The sequence below is a fragment of the Calliopsis andreniformis genome, chromosome 10 (genome assembly GCF_051401765.1).
Source record: "Calliopsis andreniformis isolate RMS-2024a chromosome 10, iyCalAndr_principal, whole genome shotgun sequence".
Lineage (NCBI taxonomy): Eukaryota > Metazoa > Arthropoda > Insecta > Hymenoptera > Andrenidae > Calliopsis > Calliopsis andreniformis.
The window spans coordinates 19,285,337-19,312,373 of NC_135071.1; the positions used below are offsets into that span (position 1 = coordinate 19,285,337).

General features: G+C 43.7%; 1 protein-coding gene across 1 annotated transcript in view; it reads left to right on the top strand.

The window, feature by feature from the left end:
* Positions 1-27,037, top strand: part of LOC143184540 (uncharacterized) — an 83,797-nt gene that overhangs the window by 16,144 nt on the left and 40,616 nt on the right. Inside the window, exon 2 of the mRNA XM_076386857.1 lies at positions 971-1,143. Within this exon, the coding sequence (XP_076242972.1) occupies positions 1,137-1,143 (7 nt within the window). The 5' untranslated portion in view covers positions 971-1,136. The remainder of the gene's footprint in view (positions 1-970; positions 1,144-27,037) is intronic.

Below are 27,037 nucleotides of genomic sequence, written 5' to 3' on the forward strand. Positions count from 1 at the left end.
TTCGAATACGACGTATTCAATTTAATATAAAAATCCAATCCGACGCTGGCTCTCGTGCATTACGCGGCTCTCGTCGAAGCGAGTAGAAGAACCTCTAAAAGCGGTTTATGTGAATTATAGCTTACGTGACCTAATTAATTGCATCCGTGCCATTCGCTAATTTGTTTTTTAGGATCTGCTGTTTCCTGGAAACATGGTTTAGCTTGGAGGGTTCTTTCGTGTTCTAATTAGTGGATTCAATTGTATTGGCCTCCTGCCTCTCTTGTGGTTCTGCAAAATGTATACGACTGAGGTCGTAAGGCAAAACACCGTACAGTGTGTGTTTGTATTTTCGAGGTGCTGTTTCAAATTTTGCAGCTGAATTCCATGCTACAAACTTGCGTCTTATTAAAGTGTCGGTGTTTCATAATAGAACTACTGTTTTCCTGTTTTATGCATGTTTTATTTGTGGATAATATTTTCTCAAATATCTGTAGCTTCTTCATTACAATTTCAATTTAAGAAACATATATGAGCCTAAAGTTCCAAGGAAAGTGTTCCTTTAATTCAATCTTGGTCTTTAAAAACATCAAAATTATACCTTGTAGAGATTAATAATGACACAAATTAAATCAGTTTTGAAATATCTTTCCCTTGCCGCCACAGATATCGCATTTAAATCGATGCGCAATCGATATTCCTGGGCCACTCGCAGCCTGCGCGTGGTCTATCGCGCAGGCTGTTGCGCATGCGTCGAGTGGTCGAATCAAGATGGCGTCATGGCGCACGCGAGACGAAATTATTCTCGTGATATTTATAGTCTTCTCTGCGTTGTAATTGATCTACCACAATTATTTTTCTCATTTCCTCGATCTAATACCCTCGCAGAACAAAATCTAACAATGGGTAACTACTAATAATCAGTAATTGTAATATAATTCGTTTCGAAAATTGACGCGCTTCTAACCAATGGTTTTTTCGTTTGTTACAGGGAGTGTTGTATGTTCCTGTGTATTTTCCTGATCAAAGTAGCCTGTTACGAGGTGATCCCCGGACTTTCGAGACTGTTTCTCTCGAGCGTGTATCGATAGTCACCGCGGCAGAACCAACAGGCACAGGAAAGAGTCCTCGAGCGGAGGAGAGCGCAAGTACTCGGCATGAAGGGTGAGTCCTTTGAAAGTCTGCTTCCGTGCACTTCAATATATACAGGGAATCGATGACCATCGCTTCTGACCGCTCGATCCCCAAACGAAAGCAAGGCAAAGGGGAACAAAGTAACGACATAGTTTTCCATTTTCCTTGTAAAGGGATAAAATTAATGAATAGTAACAAAATTCAATATTGTGGTTAACTTTTAATTGCTATAAGGAGGGGTTTATTGAGGGATGAGACCCTTTAGTTACACAAAAATAAAATAAAATAGTATAGTTGAAGCGAGATTGCTTAAAAAATGTAACTGTTTGGAAAGTGTGTTGGCAAAATTGCAGATTCTAGTGAATGAACACCAAGAGTCTAAGGTAGAGGCAAGTCCTGAAGTAGAGACAAGGTTCAATCGCCTCTAGCTAGATCGAAATTTTAGTAATCTGCGAACACGCGTTCCCCTTATCCTTCCACAGTAGAACCAAAATTTCCCCAAAGAATTGTTGCCCCAAACTCCTTCGAATGCAATTTTGGACCGCATTGGAGCATGCGTGGGCGAGTCGATGCGCCATCGATTTCCACACTCGCTCGAAAAACCGAACATCCCGCGAAAACAACCCCTTTCCGCTCCTATCGATTCCCAAGCGAAAACGCGTCCCACGAATCTCTGGAACCTCTCTGAAAGTTCTCGCGGAAATTGGAGGAAACCGCGCGGCGATCGACAGCTTGGGAACGCTTCTTAAACTTGGAGGAAAATACCCGTCGGCTAGGGATCTCGGTTAATCCTCCATCCCTTAGACCCACCATCGACCTTTTATCTCCTTCGAGCGGTCGCCGCGCTATCTTTTAATCGTTCGACCCACATTTCACACTTAGCAAGAGGGAAAAAAAAGCAGAATCTAGGTCGGATTTATCGCACGACGCAACTCGCTCCCCTCGTAATCTCGTAGACCGCGTAAAATGGAATATTCTCGGCGAGCCTCGGCCCGTGGAAAAAAGAGCAGAACATCCTTCGCAATTTACTCGGCGAAACGAACGATCTCCTCGGTTCCTCTGCCTCAGACGATCCCCAGGGGTAGCAGGCGCGATCCCCGCGAAGCTTATCGCGATATCAGGCGAAACCGACGCGAGTTCCCCATCCCCCTCGGTTGAGGGTTGAAATTCGCTGATGCGCGCCAGCGTCGAGAAAGGCATGCATGAATTTTGGAATTCCGTCGCGAGACTGTCGCGTTTCTCGGAAATTGCGCATAGCTGAGCTCGCTGGGAGTCGATCGAGGCCCTATCGCTGGAAGGACAGCGGCGCGCCGCGGCGGGGCTCTCTTTGCAGGCTGCGAAATTGAATCCACTCGCGACTGGGGAAAAATGCGACGACAGTGGGTCGGATCTAATCACTCGTCGTGGTGTGTAATTGGAAAAGAGCGTGAGTGAAATGTGGAACGGGGCAGTGACGGTTGCGTGCGAGCAATCTGCGTGCTCGGTTGATCTGGGTCGCAGGGATCGCTGCGAGCGTAATTCCAGGATACGCGTTCGACGCCCTTTCTCTTCTCTCATTTTCGTGACCCGCTTTTTGCGATCGTTACCACGGGAAAGGTCCTCGTTGTTCTCGGTCGTCCCAGTCGCAGAAAACGCTCCTCTGCTGGTCTACTCTTTCTGTCTGTCGTTTTGTTACCGCTGATCGACGATTTGACAGGCATTTTTCGGGACGTCTCGTGGCTGTAGATATCTGGGGTTTTGATTGTGGGGTCTGATATTCGGGGTAGGGTAGGTATTCTGGGGATCAATTCGTCAGAGGAGCTTTGAAGCGATAGGATTTGACTGCTAAAATGCGAAAATTTAAGTCCTTGGAAATTAGGAAATTTAGAGATTTGAAGAATTGAATACTTGAATACTTGAATATTTGAATATTTGAATATTTGAATATTTGAATATTTGAATATTTGAATATTTGAATATTTGAATATTTGAATATTTGAATATTTGAATATTTGAATATTTGAATATTTGAATATTTGAATATTTGAATATTTGAATATTTGAATATTTGAACGTTTGAATATTCTAATTTTTGAATATTCAAATTTAAAATTTAAGATTGTAATAAAAATATGAATATTTAAATGTAGGCCACTTCAGTATCTTGAGAAGTAGAACCTCTCAGGTGACTAATTCTTCATGAACAATTTCCTGAGTCACTTGAGAAATAGATTGCTCTTTAAAAGTTCGTATATTTCTTGAGCTCTTGCCTTGGACTTGTCAGTATTAAACGATGAATTCCCCAGGACTGTGCCCCACCATCTGGGAGCCGTACGACTCGAACCAAATTTAATCTAAAGAGTCTTGTGTTCTTTGGAAGGAACGACTTGAAATGGCATCCGACGCGACCATCCAGAGCCTAGCATCATTCCCTTGAAAGTCTGAACGATAAGTTTGAAGCACCCTCGGGATGCGAATTTTAGCCTTTTCTGCCAGAGGAAAAAGTTTGATGTGGAATCCGAGCAACTCTCGCTGCAATTTTCCCCGTTAGCGTGATCGAAAAGTTCCCCGAGTTTTCGCTTTAATCGAACCGCCGTTTTATTGGACCGCAGGGAAAACAGCTGAACCTATATCGTAAGAACGCCCTAGCTCCAAACATCGGTGAACCTGTGTCCCTGTGAAACGCTCGAAAACCGACCCTTTCACCCCTTGTTCGAGATCCGCGAACAGCGATCGGGCTGTTTCCCAATCGTTGCACGAAAACAGAGCTACGCAAATCTGCAGATAAACCTCTATTTTCAAGCCGCCCTCGATTCAAAATAATCTTTACAGCCTCCAATACGACCAGTTTAATCCCTTTCAAAAATTACCTCGTCTTTTCATCCCCTTATTGAATCGAACGCAACTGTTAACTCTCGCCCCAAATGAAATCGAAATTGCACATTGCAGGATCAAAGCAGCGTTCTTCGATTTGTAGACAGCTCTCTCCATAGCTTCTACTACAAACGTTAGCAAAGTAACCGAAAGCTCAGTCAAAGTAAGAGCAAAGAGAATCCCAGGGAAGCCAGCCAACCGAAGCTCCCCTGAATCTAATTGAAAGTTGGCCCGAGTCTATCCTGAAATTAATTCGATACAACTTAGATTTGGCCTAGGCCCAAGCCTGGCCTGACATAATCCCAGCCGAGAAACTTAGTCTTTGGAATCTAATCTGGGCCCGAAGTTTCTGAACCTGGGAAGTGTGTTATTGGGGCAGGGGTTAAAGGACTCCCGTCGCAATGGGACGATGGGGAAAAAAGGAGCGAGGTGGGCGAGGTAAGGAGGGTGGGCAGAGGGTGGGCAGAGGGTAGGTCTGGTCCGGTGGATATCGCAGCGATTTTCCAGGCACGCTGGAAGCGAAATCGAGGTTGCAGCCCCCTGGCGGGCGAGCAAGGGGTAGCACTGACACCACGACCCAGATACGGGCCATTGTGCACCGTATACTGTATACTCGGATTGCGTCATAGCTCGGCACAGCCGCAATGTCGGCTCCGGATTCCAGCCGAGGCTGGCCGAACAACTCGATCGTTTTCAAGTGACGCAGTCGTGGCTGACTGCCTCACGTTTTTCATCCCCCTCGACACCCTCTTCTTTCACCTCGGTCACGTCTTGACCCACTTGGCGAGCCTCGGTTTTTGACAGCGACTTCGCGACTCTTCCTTGCCCTTGTGGCTGGGAAGAGAGGATCTTAGGGGGTGCAGATTCCTTGGAAATTCCTGGGGACTTGGTTCAGGATGCATAGTCATTCGTAGAGTGAATGGGTTCTTGTTGGGAGAGTCAAGTTTAAGTCTACTACGTTCCTTGAGTCTTTTTGTGATAACGTTGAGATGTTTCTTTTGTTGGACAGTTTTCTTAAATTTGAGAAAGCTGTTGAATAATTCTTCTTTGTATCTATATTTGTGATTCCTTGGTAGTGTAGTGGAAGCTTATTAGTTGTGTTCGTAATGGTGTATGCTGGTGGTTATCATTATTTCAGGCAAGGTTTTGCTCGATTCAGACTAGGGACCATTGGAGTATTGGAAGCATTCAGTACCTGAAAGATTGCTTCTCGACCCAAGCTTATTCTGAAATCGATCAAGCCTGAAAATTCCAGTGGCGATAAGCAAACATAGTCCCCAATTGGTCAGGTCTTTCATTAAGAATTATCTAAGAGAGTAGCGATTACCGTCAACCGAATTCGCCGAGTTTGAAACTCCTCAGCCCCCATTTCGAGGCTTATAACCCAGAAACTGGCAAGCAGTTCCCCGATCCCTTAAACTCGGGGTCATTTTGTCGAGGCGTTTCCCGAAATCCAGCAAGTTCAACTCGCCCTTCGCCACCCTGTCCCCTGGTTTGTCTATTTACCCCGTTCGTCTTGCCCAGGCGGTTTAGCGACTCTCGCATCGGCGTAAATCGGCTCAATTTCAAGTTCACTAATGGCCGTGGTCGCGGCAGGAAGAGGTCGAGGGTCGGGGGGTGCGCTTTTCGCCGCGAAACGTCCAGTTTTCGATGGTTAAACGACTGAACGCTTTTAGGCAGGTCGTTAGCGAGCTTTCCTCCCTTGCTTTTGGATCGCTGCCTAAATACAGGCTGTTCCAAAACTCTTGACACGCCATCAATTTGCTGGACCACCCCCCGAGTCGATGTTTCAACCCCTCGGGGCTACTCTGAGATGAGTCACTTTAAGGAAGGTACAGGATTTTTGGGAAATTATTAATAACATTTACTGTCCTATGCATGATGAGCAGGCTATGCGATAGGAGACTGAATAATAATAGGAGACTATGATGAAATATACAGGGCTGTTTGGCTACAGATGCTAGGAAATCGGATCAGCATAGAAATGAGTAGAATTAATCCCAAGGGAAACTGTGAAATTAGTAGAATAAGCTCCCAAATCAGACACAGCCAAATCAGTAAAATAAATTTCTAGCCAGGCATTACAAACTCAGTAGAACATGTCTGTAGCCAGACATGCGAAAATCAGTAGAATAAGTCTCTAACCAGACACAAGAAAATCAGTAGAATAAGTATTTAGTCAGACACACTTCCTGGGAATTTTATTAGGTAATAAGAAATGCATTTTTTCGTATCAGTAGACATATTTATTTAGAAATGTGTTTTACTATGAACAGACGAAGCCACAATTATTTCTATATTAATTTTAATTAGATATATTATACGATCCCACCACGAAGTAAATCAAAAAGAGTGAAATTTATGTTGAAAATAAATCTTCCTTGATCTTCTTTTTCTTCTTGGTCCTTCTTGGCCCTTCGTGGCTCTTCGTGGCTCTTCTTGGCTCTTCTTATTCTTCTTATATTTACTGCGCTATTTGTAGTCGAGCGATCCAAAAGCTGGATGGCTCCTGGGTGGACGTGAACGAATGTTCGAACTCGCGGACACGATTTAAAGCGCTCAAAGATCTCCCTTTCCCTCAGCCTTGTCCCCGTCCCTCTCAACTTTTCCCATTCTTCCAACCCCCTTACAATTCTCTCCTCTCGCCTCCTGTCTCCCCCCTCTGCCACCCTCGTGTTTCCCTGGAATTCCCTGTTTCTGTCTCTACTTTTCTCCCCCGTCCCTCGGTCTCTGTCTCCACAATTCAGTCGCCTTCTGTCCTCCTCCCTCGCGGACACTTGGACCTCGTCCCTCTGCGCGATCCAACGCGGAACTGTGGAAGCTTATGTTGCCATCGGCCCCCAGAAGCTTCTGTTTCGACTGTTCTTGTTGCACTTCCAATGAAATGGCCTGTCCTCCCCCGCCAGAGTCGTAGCTCTGCTAGGATAGCCAGAGCTTTCTTATTTACGAGATCCTCGCCACGGCGAGCCTCTTCCCTCTGTTATCCCTTGCCCCAGCGTTCGATCGTTCCCAGCGTTTAGCTGCACGCGCCTCTTCCCTTCGCCAGGGGTAACCTACTTCCTCCCACGCTGCTCGAGCTTTCTTTCTCCCTTCTTTTTTATCAGTCATTCACTCCTACTGTAGTTTGTTCTGCTGTCTGACGCAGCCAGCCTGGCGGAGACGATATCAGCTCGACGCAGGGGAGAGTACGTGGGAGATTCGCGAAAAGGGATGTTTATTGGAGCTACCTGACGCGATCGATGCATCGCGTGCTGCAGAAGTCGGGCCGAGCTTCCGGCACGTATCGACGACAATCGTGCTCTGTGTTGTCGCCGTTCGTTCCGGGGGAAATACAGACCACTGGCCCGAGCGATCGTAAATGTCGTTAGACAAACGAAGATGAAGAAGAAAGGTGGCGAATCGCCGCGGAAACGACACTCTGTTTTCATTTGTCTGGCATTTCCTGAACGTCGATCGAGCTGTTTAGTGTAGCCTTAATATAGACTCGTGAATCACTGGGGAGTTTATAGGAAGCTTCTTGAGGGACTTAGGAGCTCGGGAATTTTATAATTTAATCATTTTTTAGTACTCAGATTTTGAGGTATTTGTGTAGGAGTTAATTTTCACTATTGATCTGTGAGACTCTCAGTGTTCTAATTCTCGAATTTTTGAACCTTCCAATTTTAGGAGTCTCAACTTTTGTCAATTCTGTCGAATCTTTGTCTGTTCTATTTGGTGACCTTCCACTGCTTAACTCAAGCTCATTCCACCCCTTCTGACCATACCACAAACCCTCGCGTGAAGCTCTCTTTCTAACCAATCCGAAGCCACAGGAAATATCACGACGAGGCTGCATCGAAGAAATGCTACCCCAAGTATCCCATAGTCCCTCACTCCCAGAGTATCTAGAACTCCTGGAAGACAAATTACGAAAGTGTTCCCTTCGAAACGAGAAGTTTTCATCGAACAGTGAAAGGGTGGAGGGAAGATTCCAACTAAATGGAGCACTTTTTCCATTTCACGTCAGTCGCGGAGAAATCCCTGGTATTTCTCGATATCGCCGAAGCCAGGAAAGAGATATATAAACGAACAAATGACGCGAGACGGCTCCGCAAAGGGCTAGCAGACATTCCAGGGGATGCAAAGCGCATCGTAGCCACCCCCCGTTTCTACGGTTTCCACGCTACTCGGATAACGAACAGGTCCGAGACGTTATCCTCAAAGCCAGGAATTCCTTTGACCAACGACAAGTCGCCGTCTCCCATAACTGCATCACGAACGCCACCCTCCACGCGATACTCGCCCCTCTTCTTTTCTGCCGACCCCGGAAGCTTCGAATTTTCGAGCAATTTCGAGTGGAACGATGGGATTATACGCTCGGTGGCTCGCCTTGGGCTCTGGCGACCCAGCCACCGATATTCCAGGATCGAGGACTCGCGCGAACTTGCGCAGGGAGATTCGATGGACTCTCGAAGCCTCCCCTCTGTCTCGAACGCCTCCTCGAGGGGAGCATTTGCGTTCAGTTTTTCGCGAGGAGGAATTTTCTGCGCCCTCGCTCGCGTATTTCCACGGGGACGTAATCCGAAGGACTTGTAACCTGTGCCTCCTCGAGGAACGCTCCGAGTTATTCGACGCGGAATTTCGCGAACAAACGAGCTGAACTTTCCAAGCTGATACTTCGAAAACACGGAGACCCGGGCTCTCGGTGAAACTTGGATGAGCGATTCTCGCGAGAAGTCCAGTGTTTTCGTCCTCGAGCGGAGGGACGATTTTCCGAGTCAGGGAGTTTGGTGGGAGGGTGCCTCGGTAGTTTCGTGAATTGTTAATCGTAGTAACGAGGGCGCAAGGGAGTCTCGTTGCGAGATACAAGAGTTGAAGTTAGGCGCTGAAGGGTTTTATTTTATTCAAATAAGCGGAACACACCATTAGTGCACACGAGGGAAAATAAAACGTGACATGAAAAACGCTTAATAGAGTGCCGAAGAAGAGTTAGGATAATAAAGGATAAAAAGAAAAGTAAGAGGGTTAGTGTAGCTACTGAATTTTTGAGGAATCGAATATTTGTGGAATTGAAGAATTGAAAATTGATTAATGTTTGAAAATTATCGATTGTGCTAAATGGAACCTGGTTCTGATCCACATAGCAAGTGTCTGAATTCCTCCCCGCGGGGAATATTCGCGAAACAAGTTCATCCCTTCAGAGTCGGTGAAAATCCCCCAAACTCTCTCTGTTTTTCAAAACAGAAGGGTATTGACTCGTCCTCGCGCCGTGTCCGACACTCGTCGACTCTGTATCGCGCTCGGCTTACAAAAGGGTACACGCTTTGAGCGGCGATACTTTTATTTCACCGATCCCTCACTCGCTCGTTACAGTTTCGCCGATTCGCGCGGCCGACGGCTGCACAAAGCGTTTAGCCGCGTGTATCGACTTTCGGTGTCTCGTTTGCGCGAATATCGAGGTTTGCCGCGCGGCGAAGAATCAAAGGTGAACGGTTCCAGGCTCATCCGGGCGTCGAGCATGGTAACGAGCACAGGGAGAGTTGCCACCTCGGGGGAGGGATGCCTGAAAGCGAACGAATTTCCGACGGCTTCGTTAGGGAGCGGATCTCGAACCGTTTGTTTCTTTTCTCCGTGGGAAAAAGGCATCGCTGTCTTTCCGCCGCCGATGTCCGCTTCCCTTCTCGCCAGCCAGATTTTCTTTGCCCTGGGCAAAGTACGAGGACCTCGCAAAGGCGAAGCAGTAGAGGCTATACTGACATTTTAATGCTTTGAGGGAAACGCTAGATTCACTTCAAATTTTATCGCGTGCCTGAGAGTGATTCTCATTTTCAAATATTTTCATTATTCTGCATAATTTTCTAATTATTGTGTATTAAGGAGAGGTAATATTGGGAGCTGTCGATCTTAGAGCCGTTTTTTGTATAAAATGTGTTTTATTATTATGGGTTTTATAGCTGGGAAATCTGCAACCCTTATTATAATTCCTATTAGGGTTACTCAGTATGGGCTGAATATTTGCCAATCTTTGAGCTGTTGCAGCTCCGTCAAAAAAAATCGCAGGGAGGCGAGCCTGGTCTCATTCTAAAGGGCAAAGTATCTACTATAACATCCCTGAAATGAAGTTGTCCAAAAAAAATTCTCCACTCCACGACACGCCGGGAGAGAGAGGGGGTGGTTTTTCCCCGAATATTTGCCAAATCCAGACAAATGTCAGGAAGTTAATAAATTTTTTTCGCAATTTCTACCAAGGAGATATCGAAGTTGGAACCCTCCTTTTTCAAACAAGACCAAAACGAGTGATCTACGATTTTTTTTCGCCGAGTTATCGCGCTTTAAACGAAAACTGAGCCGTAAGGCTCAGAATCTTGCAGTGATCTAGGGCCTCAAAAAGTTGCCAATTTTTGAGCTGCTGTAACTTCGTCAAAAAAAATCGCAGAGATGCGAGCCTGGTCTCATTCTAAAGGCAAAAGTCTCTACTATAGCATCCCAGAGTTGAATTTGCCCCAAAAAAAATGTTGAGTCCAGGATGCACCGAGAGAGAGAGGGTGGTTTTCCCCCGAAAATTCTCCAAGTTCAGACGATTGTCAAGAACTTGATGAATTTTTTTCACGACAGTTTCTGCACTAAACTTCAAGCTTGAAGCCTTCCCTTTCTAACCAGACCTTAAAAATGAACCTACGATTTTTTTTCGTCGAGTTATAGCTGTTTAAATGAAAAGTGTTCCATCAGCATCACAATAGCCCAATGATCCAGAGATCGAAAAAATTAGTAATCTTTGACCTGCTGTAACTCCGTGAAAAAAAATCGCAGGGAAGTGAGCCTGGCCTCATTCTAAAGTGCAAAGCCTCTATTTATGCATCCCTGAATTGAATTTGGCCGAAAAAAACTCTTGACTTCGTGACACACCGAGAGGCAGAGGATGGTTTTTCCTTGAATGTTCTTCAACTTCAGACGACTGTCAGGAACTTGATAAATTTTTTTCTGGACTTCTTCTGAAGAGATATCAAAGTTGGAACCCTCCCCTTTCGAACGAGACCAGAAGGAGCGTTCTGCGATTTTTTTTCGCCGAGTTATCGCACTCTGAGTAAAAAGCGAGTCTCCAGCCTTGGAATCGCGCATTGATTCAGACCCCGAAAAAGTGGTCTATCTTTGAACTACTGTAGCTCCGTCAAAAAAAATCGCAGGGACGGCAGCTTGGTCGCATTCTAAAGGGCAAAGCCTCTACTTTTTAACCCTTGTATTGAATTTTCCTGGACACGTGTTTCTACTCATATACGGGTCGAAAAGTTGAAGGTACTTTTTCCCCAGAAATATCACCTTCACAATTTCTTCTCAAACCTCCCTCAAATCGCGCGCACGTTTCCGTCTGCCTCGCAACAGTTATTTACTCCCCAAGTAAATCTCTTTTCAATGAAACTCGAAATTTATCGGTCGCCCGGCGTCGACAGCCCCTAAATATGCAAACGTCGCCGCGGCGCAGCAGTTTCGTCCTCAGCTCTACCCCCAGTTGCCATCGAATTCGTTCCTCTAAAGAACAATCGACGCATCGATTATCATCGGTTTTCCCTCGAAACAAGGTCGCCACATATAACAAAATATCTCCCACTTTCCCCAGACAACGACGAATCTACAATCCACCGAGAAATTCCCCAGAGCAGAAAAGAAATCGAACGACTAATTCAGTAGTAAATGAGGGTGTGTGTCGGGCAAAAGTCAGGAGCATCGAAAATCGAGGGAAAACAAGCCCTTCCCGCTCTGGCTGTGCGCCGAAAAGTAACCGAGCGTGGCCGTTCCACAAAGAGCCTGGGGCCAGGATCGCGTGTAATTTAATTCGTGGCGTGCTCGAAGCGGCGTCGAGGCACACGGGGGTTGCTCGAGCCGCGTGCAGAGGGAGGAAGGGCGAGAGAGAGAGAGAGAAAGAGAGAAAGAAAGAGAGAGAGAAATAGAGAAAGAGATAGGGGAGGAAAAAGGGGGATGAGAGATTTGAGGGTTGCGGAGGTGGTTAAGGTAGATGTCGTTGTCAAAGTGCACCTAGCCGAAAGACACACAAGCAGCCCCCTGGTTGAGGTTGCTGAATCCCCGTGCACCGTCACGATTTGGTGGTGGTGGTATTGATCCACCCCCAGAGCGTGACCGGGGGTTTGCTCTCGCTCCGCGTTCGCGTCGGTGTGTATCCTCTCTCGGTCCCTCTCTCTTCCTTTGACGCCGCTCGCTTCTTACCCTCCCCACCACCCCTCTCTGCCATACCCCTCTCCGCCAACGTTCCTCGCGCCGTTTCTTCGAAGGGGCGCGTTGTTTGCCCCCGTTCCACGGCCTCCCTCCGAGGCTGCCGTGTTTTTGCGACTTTTCCATTCGGAGTGCTCGTTGCCCGTTGTTCTTTCCGCGTTCCACGCGTATCTGTTTCATCGATGTTTTCTCTCCCCTTTGCGTCGATTTCCCTTCGTTTCCTTTCACCCCTGAGCGAAGGGAGGAGAGTGAAGGGGGGGAGAGTTTCCCTTTACACTGAAATCTTGCTCGACGTTCTTCGTTTTTCCCTGGGAAAGTTGCCCCGTGTCTGTGTTTCGACGAGGAGTTGGCTGACTGCTATCCTGGAGACCTATTTTCCTCGGTGTTAGAAACCCTGCTGGAAAGCCTGACGCGAACTTTTCTGGAGGAAGCTGTTACTGGGCTTGTAAGTGAAGGTTATTACTGAATTTACGGTGGAGTGAATCGGTTAGCTGCCGCTATCCTCTGGTACTAATTTCCCCTTTTGGGAGCAGTTTGGACTCTTGGAAAGCGACGAGCGACAAATAAGGGATTAGTTAGCCAACATCCCTCGTTTACGACGTCGTGCGGACTAATAAGGTTGATCTCGCCTTGATGGCTGTTCTTAGGTATACGTGGATTCAGGGGAATGGGCTGTAGTTATTTATTTATTTCTGGGGGGTTTATTGTAGGGGTGGGTAATCCTTTAGTGTACCTAAGGGTGCATATAAATGTGCTGTAGAGGTTGGAGTATGTAAGGTGCTCGATGACAGGAAGTTCAATATTATCCTCAAATTTTTAGAGTCTGAAATTCTCATCTCCTCAAATTCTCATATTCTCAAATTCTCTAGGTCTTTTTATATACATTTATTTCACTTGTCAGAATAATAAATCTTGTAGATCTAAAATTACTCTTAAAATGTGTCTGGACTCATCCTACTAGCTACGCCTGACCTGCTTTAATGCACGCCGTCAGTAGAATAAGTCTCGAGTTACGTTTCTCACGAGCTCCACTCGCTTTAAAACCCTTAATCGAAACGGAGCTTGAGACGCAATTTATTTATTCTTGATTATCATCCTACTTCGACACAAAAGTCCTTATAATAAAATTTCGAACACCTCTTATCGAGCACCCTCTGCAATACGAAACACCATAGGAGGTACTTGGAAATTTATTATGTATTTAAATCTTTAATCACCTCGTAGCATCGACATCCCCCTTTTTCCCGCCGATCGACGAGCAGCGATGGAAAATTGCTCGATGTCTATCATCGAGTGTCAGGGAAGACAGACTCGTGGCATATTCATGTGGACCACATTATGGTTGCTCGTTGGCTCTAATGCGACGCAACTGCGCCTCGCGTGCGAGTGACAGCCGCCCAAATGCGCGTATCCTTTCGAACGATTGTCTCGAAAACGAAGTAGCACGTCGCCTCGAACACTGCCAGTAGGCTTCCCTGTCAGCCGCGCTTCGATCGAGTTTTCCTGAGTTCCTGCTGCATTTTCGTCTGCGCTAAGATTGCTTGAATTGCAAATGCCAGAGGATCTGGTTTCAGCGTTGAGGAATATTCTCGACCCTCTTGGCCTCTTTGGCTTGACAGAACAGGGTTAATATTTAGTGGATCGGTGATCGGCAGGATCTATCGATCGTAGAGGTGTCCATTAATCGATTCCACGAAGAATCCTTGCGGCAGAGCATAATCGAACGACCGCATCAGCATGTCTGCCCGCAAACATCCGAAACTACTTCGTCGAGTGAGCGTCTGCCTGTGGTCGTGCCGAAACTGTCTGATTCCACTGATTCGAGGCTCGCTTTCGATCTGCTTTGGTTTGGGCCAGAGCTCCTGAACGAACTCAAACATCCTGCCACCTTGATTACTTAACCCAGACCTGGACGGTGTCTAATCGTTCCGTTTCTACTTGTTGGAAAAGGAAGCTTCGATGAGCTGGTGATGGTTAGGCTTCTTGGGTACATTTAATGGTACAAAAACATTAATTTAGGAGCCCCGAGAGATTATATTAAGATTTGATAAAAATTGGTCAACTTTGACTGAGGATAGCTCCGCGAAAAATCATCGTAGAGTCACGATTTTTCTTTTAAACTAAAGCTTGGAGCCTTTGCTCGAAGATATTATGTTTTAATTTTGAGTTTAATGCACGCCTGGAACTGGAATCTCTTAAGTCTGAGAGCATGTTTGGTATAGTGAAAATTGCGAAGTTTGACGAGATGCAGGGACTTGCTAAAATTTTTTTCTAAAAAACCATTTACAGGAGCATAAAGTTGGAACTTTCCCCTTTAATTTAAAAAAAAGATCAAGTCAATACGATTTTTTTTCGCAAAGTTACAGTACTTCAAAGTAATCCTTGCATTTCTGTCACATATCGCCCGCATTGGTACTACCCAATTTACATGGGATAACTTTAAAATACTGTAACTTTGTCAAAAAAAATCATATTGACTTGATCTTTTTTTTAAATTAAAGGGGAAAGTTCAAGCTTTAAGATACCGTAAACCGCATTACCGAAAAAAATTTTCTGAAGACCCTGCATTCTACCAAACTTTGCTATTTCCAATATGAAAAACATGTTCTTAGCTTTAGGGGGTTGCAGTAAAACGAATACATGAATTTTAAAATAGAGACACATTACCTTACACTAAAGATCTCAACCTTCAATTTAGAAGAAAAATCATGATCCTATGATGATTTTTCGCCGAGTTATCACCACTCAAAGTTTCCCGATTTTTGCCTCAAATTTTTCCACACCATAATTTTCTCGAACAGTATAGAATCGCTACTTCTGCACTTTCTGAATGCATTGCTCCTAATGAATGTTAATACCCCAGGGAACGAAGACAGTAACCGCGATTTTAATGCTGTTCTGATTGCCCAACGAATCCAGTCCCCGTCCTGGTCGTCGAAATGATCGTGAATGGGTCTCCCCGAAAATCGATTATCGTCCATTGTTCCGTCTAATGGCCAAGCAATACGAGGAACAATGCACTTCGACGGGAGTTACAATTAATTTAAGCCGCGCTGAAGGTGGCGGGAACGAAACCACCGATCCCATCGCGAGCGTCGCCTCCGCGCGAAACTTGCTCGATGAAAAATGGAACTCTGTGGGGGCGCGGGGGTGGAGAGATTATCGGCGTCGCGTGTAATCCTCGTCGCATTGAAGCGAACCGACGCGAGATCCCGCGACTCTTTGTACCCTGGGCGACCCCTTTTCGAGCGACGAGCTATTAATTAGGCTGCCAGTCGCCGCGTCGTCGGTATTAATTACTGACGCGACCGTATAATGAGCCGACGCTTAAATTACAATTGCGTTAGGGGATGAGACTTAATCCTGACGCGTGCCGCGTCGCGACGCTGCCGACGAGACGCGAGAACGATGGACGCGAGAGACTTTAAATGGAAAGCGGCTCCTGGTGGGTCAGAACAGGGTCATTAATCGTGAAAAGGAGGAATTTCAGAATATTAACGAAGCGGTAAATTTAGATGTGGGTATAGTTGGTTAGAGTAGTATCTAGCCAAGTTAATTGAAATTGTAGAATTGTAGGCCTCTATTTATTGTATATATTACTCAGACAGCAGTCCTGCTTGACCATCAGCAATCCCTACTGATCCTCAGCCATCGACTAAATTTGGAATAGAATTACAGATTTAATACAGTAATTATGTCTAAGAAATAATTCCTAGTAAATAATAATTTACTATGTAATATAATTTCTCAGATATAATTCTTATAGTGAAACTACCGTTGCTGATGTAGACTCAGGTTAACTATTCGAGTTACTCGAAGCTTATTTCTTGGAATAAACTGAAATAATCTTTTCTGGAATGTGCTGGGGATTAATCTTCGAAGGGTTCTCATAACTGGGAGATCGTTCTAGGCGAAAGAAGAATGGTCCTCTCCTTAATTAAATTTTCTAATCATCCGCCATAGGTGTAAGAAATGAATCGCAGTTCGGTAAAGTTCGCAGCGCTGGAGATCCGAGCTCTTTAATTTTTCCTAAGTGGAATAGCCGTACGACTGGTCGGACAGCAGGATTTATGGCCGCGAGGCTCGTTTCAATATTCCCCGTTCTCGTTCCGTACGTCATACCTCCTTCTCCTCTTTTTTCCGCCCGGGCTACTAAACTTTCCTCGATAAATATTACCAAGCCCTGAAAGTGGACCGCGTTATATATCTTGCCCCCGTTTCCCGACTGGAAACTTCCGCCGTTAATTAAAATAATTATTATCGGCCCCCGAGAGCCGATTTGAGAAACGACTCAAATCTCACGGTGGCCTGGAGGAACACTCGCTTAACAGTGTGTGGACTGACATTAGTCACCTTCTCTTATTAATATTGTAATTTAAACTAGACTGCATTTTTATGCGAGTCCATATTTTCATAAGCAGAGTTCAAGAGATAGAACCTAGATCAAAATTTGCTTCATCTTCTAAGTAGTGTAATCTACAATTTAATTTTCATGTTTGCTACACTTTTCTGAATTTCTATAAATGCATCAAAATCCAGTCTACTCAAAGTATTGAGTACTATATTCAAGAAGCTTGATTCTAGTAATTCTTTATTAAGAGGATATTCTAGTTTATAGAGTTATTCTATAGGTCTACTTGGAAAATTTTCATCAAGGGATTCATTACAAATTTTTTATCGAATTTTTATAAAGATTATTTCTTTATATTTTAAGAACATATAGAATCTTTTTAAAGAGAAAATCTAGGGACCATATAGTGCATATTTTCAAGGATATATATTTTGGAAAAAATGCAAAAAGTCGATTTTTTGAAAGTTTTAAATTAGAGAAACCTCTTAATTGAATTTCATGAGTTCTTAACTGATTTCTAATCGCGAGCTTATATCGAGGCAACACTGCAAGGCCGATCAAGCTCCAAGTGTCTCGGGCACGCAGTCTGGCGATGCAATTGCATAAATCAGAGCGCTGTGGGATCGCTGTTAACCTAGTATTCAGTAGAGGCCCCCTTCTGCCAACAAACACACCACTAATTCCGAGGCCGCTTCTAATTTACACCGTCTACCGACAAACGGAAGCCTGCCTAATCCCTTAATTATCCAGCTCGATATCAACGGCAATTAGCGATAATAACTCGTCGTCGCGGCACTGCGAATCCTCCTAAATATTCTTACGTCGATACCTCGAAGGTGATTTCGAGGAACCAGAGGGTGTGGAAAATAACATTAGAGAGAACTGGTTGAGGAGTTGCAAAGACAGTCGCGAAAAGATTCGACTGAAAATTTGGAACTGGAGAGGGCGAATGGTATTGGGAACGACTTAATTTGGCAAGTTGGGTGCCGAGGAGAATATCTGGCAATGGACGGGAGCGAGAATCCGGAAGAAGCTGCGATGGGGACTTTTTAGTACTGGAGAAAATAGATTTGGGGTGTGGGAGATTGAATTAGAGATTGTGTGGTATATTTATGTACGTGTAGAGTGATGAATTTTTTACAGAAATAGAGAACAAGTGTTTGAATATTTGAGTATTTGAATGTTTAAATATTTGAGTATTTGAGTATTTGAATGTTTAAATATTTGAATATTCGACCAGCTGAAAATTTAAAAATTTGAGTAATCGAATATTTGAATATTTGTATATTTGATTATTTGAATATTTGAATATTTGAATATTTGAGTATTTGAGTATTTGAGTATTTGAATATTCGAATATTTGAATATTTGAATATTTGAAAATTTGAAAATTAATTAAAAATGAATCATTTCTCTATTTTGAAAATTCGAATTCCGTAATTAACTATTCCCTCGCCAGAAAGTTCATCACTCTCCACAAACTAAATTACATGACACAAATATCAAAATTTAATTTAGCTCAGCGGGGGTGCGAAAAAGAAACATCAACTGCCACCGTCTCGTGGAGGACCTAGCATTCAGAGACACGCTAAGCACAATTTATCCTCGCAAGATAATCCCTTCTGGGTAGCATTAGCAGCGGGATCGTGCTGTAGGATATTATGCGAGTCGAGGGGTAATACGGATCGCGTTACAGGGAAACGCCTTTCGAGTTTGACGCGCTTAGCGGCGCAAAGGTCACGTAGCTGCAGACGTGTAATTCCTGGTCCGCGCTCCGACGCGTTTCCAAATGCATGAATCAATTAGAGTCACCTGCGTAACTTGCCATTACCTCTCCATTCCCTCTGCTTTCTCTCACCGAAATTCAACTTCCGAATTAGCTTCGAAGATCTTCTGTCCCTGGGACACTATTTTCTCGCTCTACTTTCTGTATTCCCTTTCCTTCAATCGTAGACAGAGGGCTTACTCTTGACAAAATGAAATAAATATAAAAATATACAATTTTCATATTTAAGAAACAGTATTTTTATCAAGGTTTGCAATTTTATTGGCCTCTGAACAGTAGATACACGATGATATTTCATGGGAAAGTACAGGGTCTTGGGCGTGGGAAGACAGTGAAGAAAGGGCCCATAGGAGATCGAGACTGACACGCGTCAGATGCGAGTTTCTCGCGCTTTAAATCCTCCCCGGTTTCGGTGAATTTTTCGCGTCACACCGACACGGTGTCCCGTGCACTTTGAATCTTAATGGCTCGATTTGTATTCACAACGAGGGGATGAATTTTTCATCGATGCACGAAGGGAGGCCTGTCCGTCGCTCCACCCTCGCCCCTTTGCCCACGAAAATGACCGATGACGGCTCGACACGTGTTTCTGTCCCTCCTCTTCCCTTGTAAACTTGATTCAATTGTCCTCTGTGCTCGAGAAGGGAAGAGTCCCTTCAAAAATAAAAAAAAAAACATATTTAAGCGATTTTCGAATTATGAGAAAGCTCTCTTAAATTCTTAAAAAAATAAAGTAGAGCATCTCATATTTAGTCCCTCTCCACTACCTCAGGTCAATGAGGGAACTCTCCAAGTACGTATAATATCCCTCATTTGCAAAATGCATCAACTCCACGAAACCTAAATATTCATATTTATTCTAGATACAGAAAGCTCAGCATCGATCAAGTCCTCTGGCACTAAAATTGAAAAAAATTCAGAAAGGGGAGTCAATCACTTTACCCCGTGAATCGCTCCTTCATCGAGAGACGTTGTGGCTGTTACATAAATTACAAACAGCCAACCAAGCGCAGATTGAAAGACCTCCCCCGTAGAGCGAATAATCGATGAATCCGCGATTATTTATTTCGACTCTGCAAGATAATAGTTCTCCACTGTTCGGCAGGAATTCACTGCCAGTTATGAAATTCTCTCTAATGAAAGCTCAAGCTGCCCCGAAGGAACGACGGAGGATCCATTTTAGGTGGGAGCTTATCAGACGGCATTATCGTTCGATGGAGCATTCGGGTATCGGATGGTAGCGCAGAGAGGAGCGTCTTTGTTTCCCTCGCGTGGATCAGTACGCATGCAAATGGTTTATCGGGCGATATATGCAACTGGGATTTGAATAATCGCATATTCATGCACGGGCCTGCGGAACTTTTGATCGCGAGAGGTGACTGAGCCGTCGCCTGCCCGACAACTCGCCGAATAATTCGAAAGCATTTTTCTATCGCCGCTTTTCCGACGAATTTAATTCACGCCTGAAGTTGGCTCGAGGAACCGAGCCCCTATTCAGCGAACGTAACGATTCTCTCGCCCTTTGTCCAACTTTTCGTGATTTTCCTCGTGAAATCGGAGCGGAATCGCGATCACCTGTCCTGGGTTAAGGCTCGTTCAGATTGGTCGAGTTACTTGAATTCAAGTGGCTCGAACGTAAGAGATTTTGGGTAATTTGACCAACGTGAACGCGTTGTTTTAAGTGACTTGAAATACCCCTTCAGGTTTCTATTTTCTCTAGGCACGTTCAGATTGGTCGAGTTACTTGAACTCGAGTGGCTTGAATTGAAGCAGCTTGAGTAATCTGGGCAAGGCTTTAGGGGAGTATGTCGCGGAAATATTCGAAAATTTGGTCGCGCCTGGGAAAGGTTGCGAAGAGGGGAAGTAACGTTGCATAGAATTTTAAACGGTTCCATGAATTCGAGAGGGAAAACGTTTTTGGAAATGAACCGCGTGGCTAGATTAAACGTTCGGTCGAGCGTGGCTTTTCAAATTGAGGGATTTATATTTGCGGGCAGCCGTGTCGAGGGACCGTGGCTCCCTTTTCGTCGATGCGTTATTTGACTACTGGCCAATCCACCCCTTCGGACTGCCAACTAAATTAATTGGCAAACCGTAATTATTCTTCGCGGCAGTCGATTTTGGGACCCTCCACCGCGACGATCGATCGCGCTGCCTTGGAATCCTGGAGTTCCAACCTCGTCAAACGGAATCGAAGGGAATGCAGTGGAAAATTAAACGATAGGACCTCTGGGAATAATTATATAGCCGAGAAATTATTTGGAATTCAGTTGGAATTTCTTTTAGGAATCTTGTTACGGTCTGTGGAATATCAGAAGTCAATTTCTGACCTTTCTGAAGTGGAAACTGATGGAAAAATAAAGAGAAATGTATTTTAATTACAAAATTATGTACATATCGAATCGAGTTGGTCTTTCTTTAATTAGGTAGGGAAAATTCTAACCTCTCACAGATTCCAGCTCTTTTTTATTTGCCATTACTTCACTTAAAACTGCAGGCGATAGGTCATTAATTTCTTCGGTGACGCTCAAAGTGATAGCTTCAGCAACGTGAATTTCTAACCTAGTAATTAACGCCATAACCATGCGTTAATTGCCAGACATAGAGAAAATTAGTAGAATAAGTCTCACGAGTCAGACACCGTGAGAATTCAGTAAAACAATTCTCAAGTCAGACACACGAAATTAAGTGGAATAAACCTGAAGCCGAGCATACTAAACTCAGTAGAACGAATCCATAATATATACACAGGAGATATTTCCTGAGGCCAGTACATACCATTCTGAATTTTTCTCCAGCTGAATCGAGATCTTATCGCAACTTGGATACTACCTCCACATCCCCTCAAACTTCCCCTTCCGCTTCGCTATCGGAAACAACAGGGACGTTTAGCCCCGCGCCATTTCCTAGCATCCTCGTCACGCTGCGAGTTTTCTGCGCGAGCTCCGGAAAGACGTAACAGTCCCGCGATCGCCAGGAGCGTTTAATACAGGTCGCACAATTTCCTGGCTTTTCTACTGGCCGCGTGTTTGTGCCAGGATCCGAGCCAGGACTGGAGCCAACCGAATCGTCGCTTGAAATTTACCTAGAGGCATCCAATACTCGTGAGCCGCGGCTCTTTGTGTACCGTCAAAGGGATGCTCCTCGTAAAGCTTGGGGAAAATGTCGCTAGAAGAGTTTCGCGCTCTATTCTGCTGAGAAGACGCGTTAGACGAGAACGCTGCGCGGAAAAAAAAAGTGGAGCAACAGCATTCAGAGAATTCCTCCGCTTTAAATCTGGCTTTGAAGCGAGGGGAACTAGTTGTCCAGAGGTTGGCCGCATCAGAATCAAACAGTGGCCGCGGGATTAGCGAGAGAAGCCAAAGGGACCCTGTGCTGGGGGCCTGAAGTTATCGTGGCTGAATGAGTGCAAGTTTCCAGCTCGTATTGGACAACTGGCACGCGAGGATTTTGGTTTACCCTGCAAGTGCTGGATTTCTATTGTGCAGGGACAGAGGAAAGCATTGCAGAGGCTGATCTAGACGATTTAAATGAACCAGTTTATACTTATTCTATTTCTTAATATTATGTTGGTACCAATATTATGTTAGTACAAATTGATTTTAAGTATTCAGGTGAACAAATTTATACTTATTCTATTTTTTAAACCTGTATCAATTTTGTATTAGTATAGGTTTCAAAAAATTCCAGACCTTCCTCTCATCGAAATTCGACAATCTTGTAGATGATCGAGCGATCATCCCCTAAGAGTTAACCCTGCGTGTCTGCGCTTAGACAGAGTCAAGCTAGGACTCCTTCCTTGGGAATAATTTATCGGCTGATCGATATCTCGCTGGCCGATCGAGGAATGCGTCTCGAACATCCCCAGCTTACGATATTAATGAAACGCTGCCAGACTCCTCTCGAGTGGACCTCGCCTCGACTTAAAGTGTTTCGGAAGGAACGTCTGACCATAAAAATCATATTTCACTTTAAGGGTGCATAAGTCATTGAGAACGAGTTAGAGAAACGTTACCCACCAAATGGCATTTTAACTGGTGGTGCTTTATATCCACCAAAGATGCTTTTAATGTTCTACATTTTTAGAAAATCTATAAAAATTCTGTTATCTATCGTTTACCTCTGGAATGTCATCTAATAGTTAAAATTTGATTCCATGGAGGACTTTAAGAGAATAACAAGACAAGGCATCTGCTTTAAAATTCCCAGACTATTGACGAAGGGTTAAGGACATCTCTCTATACACCTTCTGTGTAAAAATGTTCTTATTTACACAATTTTCATAAAAGAAATAGTACTCCAAATAAGGATTTCCAAAAATCTGGAAACTTAACTCCACTAAAAATGAAATAATCTGAAACGCCCAAAGTTTTTATTTTCTCTCGATGGGGCAGTCATCTCAGAGCACTGCATCTCTCAATCATCTTGGCATTTGATTATCCTTGCGCCCAACTTGTTACCAAGCAAGCGTCCAGAATTCCGACAGAAGGAAATGAAACGATTATCCATCCTGTTTTCCGCGTCTCGAGCATTCTTTGTCCACCGTTTCGCGCGCCTCGTTCTCTCTTGTTCAATTTTCCAGGCGTCGTTACGTAGTGTCCACGTGCCCCTCGGACACGTTTAACAAGAAAAAGTGCTTCTCGCACGATGATTTTCGGTCACGAAGTGGAGACTGCAAATAGCTCTGCAACTTTACCGAGCGTTGGGGCTCGGACATCTCTGGGGGAGGAGATAAAGTGTAATTGCCCTGAGCTGGGAGAGGGAGAAATAGGGAGAAAGGTTTATCGGAAAGGCTTGTCTAACTCCTGTCTCTGGGCGGAGATTCGGGAGCTGATACGAGGGTCTTTGATGTTCGAGGGATTATTGAGTAGGAATTTGGTAACAGTCGAGCTCTGGTAGTTCTGATGTTACTTATTGGAAAATTGATGGGCAGAATTTGGGAGAACATTGATTGGGTGACTCGAGGGGGTAAGAGTAGGGGGTTAAGGTTGAAAATGTGATACCTGGAACTTGCGCATGGGTGCTTCATTTCTCAGATTTCGTGCTCTATATAGTAAAATATTTGAAAACTTGAATACTTAGGTATTTGGGTATTTCAGTACTTGAGTATTTGAAAATTTAAATATTTCAATATTTGAATGTTTGAATACTTGAATATTTGAATATTTGAATATTTGAATATTTGAATATTTGAATATTTGAATATTTGAATATTTGAATATTTGAATATTTGAATATTTGAATATTTGAATATTTGAATATTTGAATATTTGAATATTTGAATATTTGAATATTTGAATATTTGAATATTTGAATATTTGAATATTTGAATATTTGAATATTTGACTATTTGAATATTTGAATATTTGAATATTTGAATATTTGAATATTTGAATATTTGAATATTTGAATATTTGAATATTTGAATATTTGAAAATTTGAATATTTGAAAATTTGAAAATTCGAATACAAATCCCTGAGTGACTATGAAAGTCAACAACTACCTAGAACTGACTTCTCAATAAGCAATATCAAACACAAAAACCTTATCATTTACAATTCCTAATTATAATTAAGCTCATTCACATCTAATTTTTCTAGAATCCTTCTAGCAGACGTTTTCAGTACACACGTGAGAAAGCTCGATGAAAGCGGGAGTTCTCGTCTGGCAGCATTTTTCCGGGTAAACGCGCGGGAACGGTTCAACGACGCCTCTAGACCAGTCTGATCGATGGTCTAATTTCTATTCAATCAAATCCGCCGGTGGTACAAAACTACCATTGTTGAAGGTACGCCAGGCCGCCTCGAAAGTCTTTCGCCAGTCAGCAAAGTTTTCTGGATGGAGTACCTTCGATTCTCCCCCTGAAGGAAAGTCGTACGTTTCTGCTGGCTGTTCCCTGACAGAACGTTCAACCTGCACTACGACGATTGTGCTCGCGAGCAGATCGAGAGGCGTTCAATTTTCGCGCGACGATATTCCGAGATCATACCTTCATTAATTCTAATTAATTCAGTTGATTCGTTTCGTCTCCAGGCTGTATTTTTAATTTGTTATTTATTATTTATTATTAATTAATTATACGGGTAAAAGACCCATTAGTAGACGAATATATTTAAAGGATAAAGAAAGAAATTTCTTAAGTAAGATGGAGAACAGAACTTATGAGGAAAGGAAATGAATTATAATACTCCTGGGCTTAATATAATCAGAATAGATATTAATACATATAATTTAATCCTAAATTATGATTCTGGTTTTAAGTTCTCATAGACGTTAATCTTCCACCATTTGGATTGAAAAAAGCGCGCAGGAAGTTGGAGATTTTTTTATAATTACATCGACGAAAGAATCTTTCTCCCTCTTTCGGGAGTACTGTCAACCCTCTTCGGTCTAACAACTTCGCCAGTCAGCGAAATTCCTTTAATTGCTCGGCGCTCATTCCGACACGCGGAAAAGCGTCGGGCCTTCCGCGGAAAATAGTGGAGAGGCGACGAGATCGAGAACTCGCAAGTATTAGATATCGATTGCCGCACCCCTGCAGACCTGGGACTCCAGAAGGGTGCAACTTCCGCCCCTCCTTCTCTGATGGAACGATGAAATTGTTCTGTCAGCAGCCAACCGGTGTACCTTGTCTCCAGGCCTCTTTATCTTTGCCTCCACCCCTGCTTCCCTGTCCATGATATTTCTGTGTAGTGTAGGTGGATTCGAAGAATGTTGAATTACATTTTATTCGTGAGGAATACTTTTTAGGAATTTTTTAGATGAAATTGTGTCGTGTTTATATAGGAAGAAATAATTATTTTAAAAAACTAGAAAATATAAGATTACAGTGAAGGTGGTCTAGATTCAAAATGTAAAGAAATTGGATTTATCACTTGTTTCGACAAGTCAATTTTTGCAGTATCAAATAAATGGTAAATTAAATTTCTTCAGATTTTTTTATATAGACCACTTTCATATTTTCTTGCAAAGTAGTATTTTTCTGAGACCTAACTCACATCTCTGATACGATAAATCACGAATCATTAACTTTAGTGGAGATTAAATTAACTACAGTGAAGCTTTGACTATAAAGTGACGTGACTGAAGTGGCTCTTCGAAATTTGTCTATTTTTATGGCACAATTTTTATCGCAGTCCCGCTTGCTCTTTCGCCAGCCTTATATTCTCCCTGTTCTCCTTGTCTTCTTATCCGCCCACGTGCTTCGCGACTTCCCATCACCAGAGATCGATCGACTTCCGACCGAAGCTAATTACCGTTCGCGCTCAAGATCGATCCTTTCGGAATTCTCCCTTCTTTCGAGCTTTTGTTGCGCCCTTCTAGTGTTCCCCACTGTGCAAGGGGTGAGTCGAGCCGTATCGTAGATACGCGATCCTTTGTCTACGATTTATCGTGGCTTTTTCCACCTTTTGCTGCAACTAATCGACTCGAACGTCCAGCATCCCGCCGATTGATCGGTTACAAATTCGCACGGAGGCTTTTAGAATTTATCAAGACTCGCTGGGACACAATAATATCCGTGAGCTGTGTAAGTGAAGGTTTTACTGAAGACAGGGTGGTTTTTCCCCAAATGTTTTTCAAATTCAGACAACTCTCTGGGGCTTGATAAATTTTTTTCGAGTTTGTTTCTACAACAGATTTTAAGCCTGAAGCCTCCCCTTTCTAACGAGACCTTCAAAATTGGTCTGCGATTTTTTTTCGCCGAGTTATTGTAGTTTAAATGAAAAGTAAGCACCTAACATCAGAATAATGCAATGATTCAAATATCGAAAAAATGGTCAATCTTTGAGCTGCTGTATCATCGCCAAAAGAAATCGCAGGGAAGTGAGCCTGGTCTCATTCTAAAGGGCAAAGTATCTACTATAACATCCCTGAACTGAAGTTGTCCAAAAAAAATTCTCCACTCCACGACACGCCGAGAGAGAGCGGGTGGTTTTTCCCCGAATATTTGCCAAATTCAGACAACTGTCAGGCACTTGATAAATTTTTCTCGCAACTTCTTCTGCAGGGATATCAAAGTTGGATCCCTCCCCTTTCGAACGAGACCAAAATGAGCACTCTGCGATTTTTTTTCGCCCAGTTATCGCTCTCTGAATAAAAAGTGAGCCCCAAGCCTCGGAATCACACAGTGATCCAAAGCCTGAAAAAGTGGTCAATCTTTGAGCTGCTGTAACTCTGTCAAAAAAAATCATAGGGGAACGAGCCTAGACTCATTTTAAAGGGCAAAGTATCTACTTTAACGTCTCTAAGTTGAACTTGTTCGAAAAAAATCCTTCACTCCACGACTCGTCAAAAAACGAAGGGTAGTTCTTCCCCGAATGTTTCATAACTTTGGACGACTATCAGGAACTTGATAAATTTTTTTCACGATCTTTTTCAGTGGGCAGATAAAGGTGGAACCCTCCCCTTTCGAACGAGACCTTAGTGAGTGAATTGCGATTTTTTTTCGCCGAGTTATCGCGGTCTGAACGAAAACTGTGATTCTTTCACCAAAATAGCCCAATAATCCAGAAATCGAAAAAGTCGTCGGTCTTTATCTTGCTGTAACTTCATGAAAAAGAATCATATGACACTGAATCAGGGCTCATTCCAAAGAGCAAAGCCTCTACTTTCTCGTCCCTGAATTAAATTTTATCTAACCCAAGCAACATGAAATAAGATTGCCCTCACGAGATGAAGAAATAACCTAGTCCATAGCGACAGTCCTTTCAACCATCATTGTTCTCTA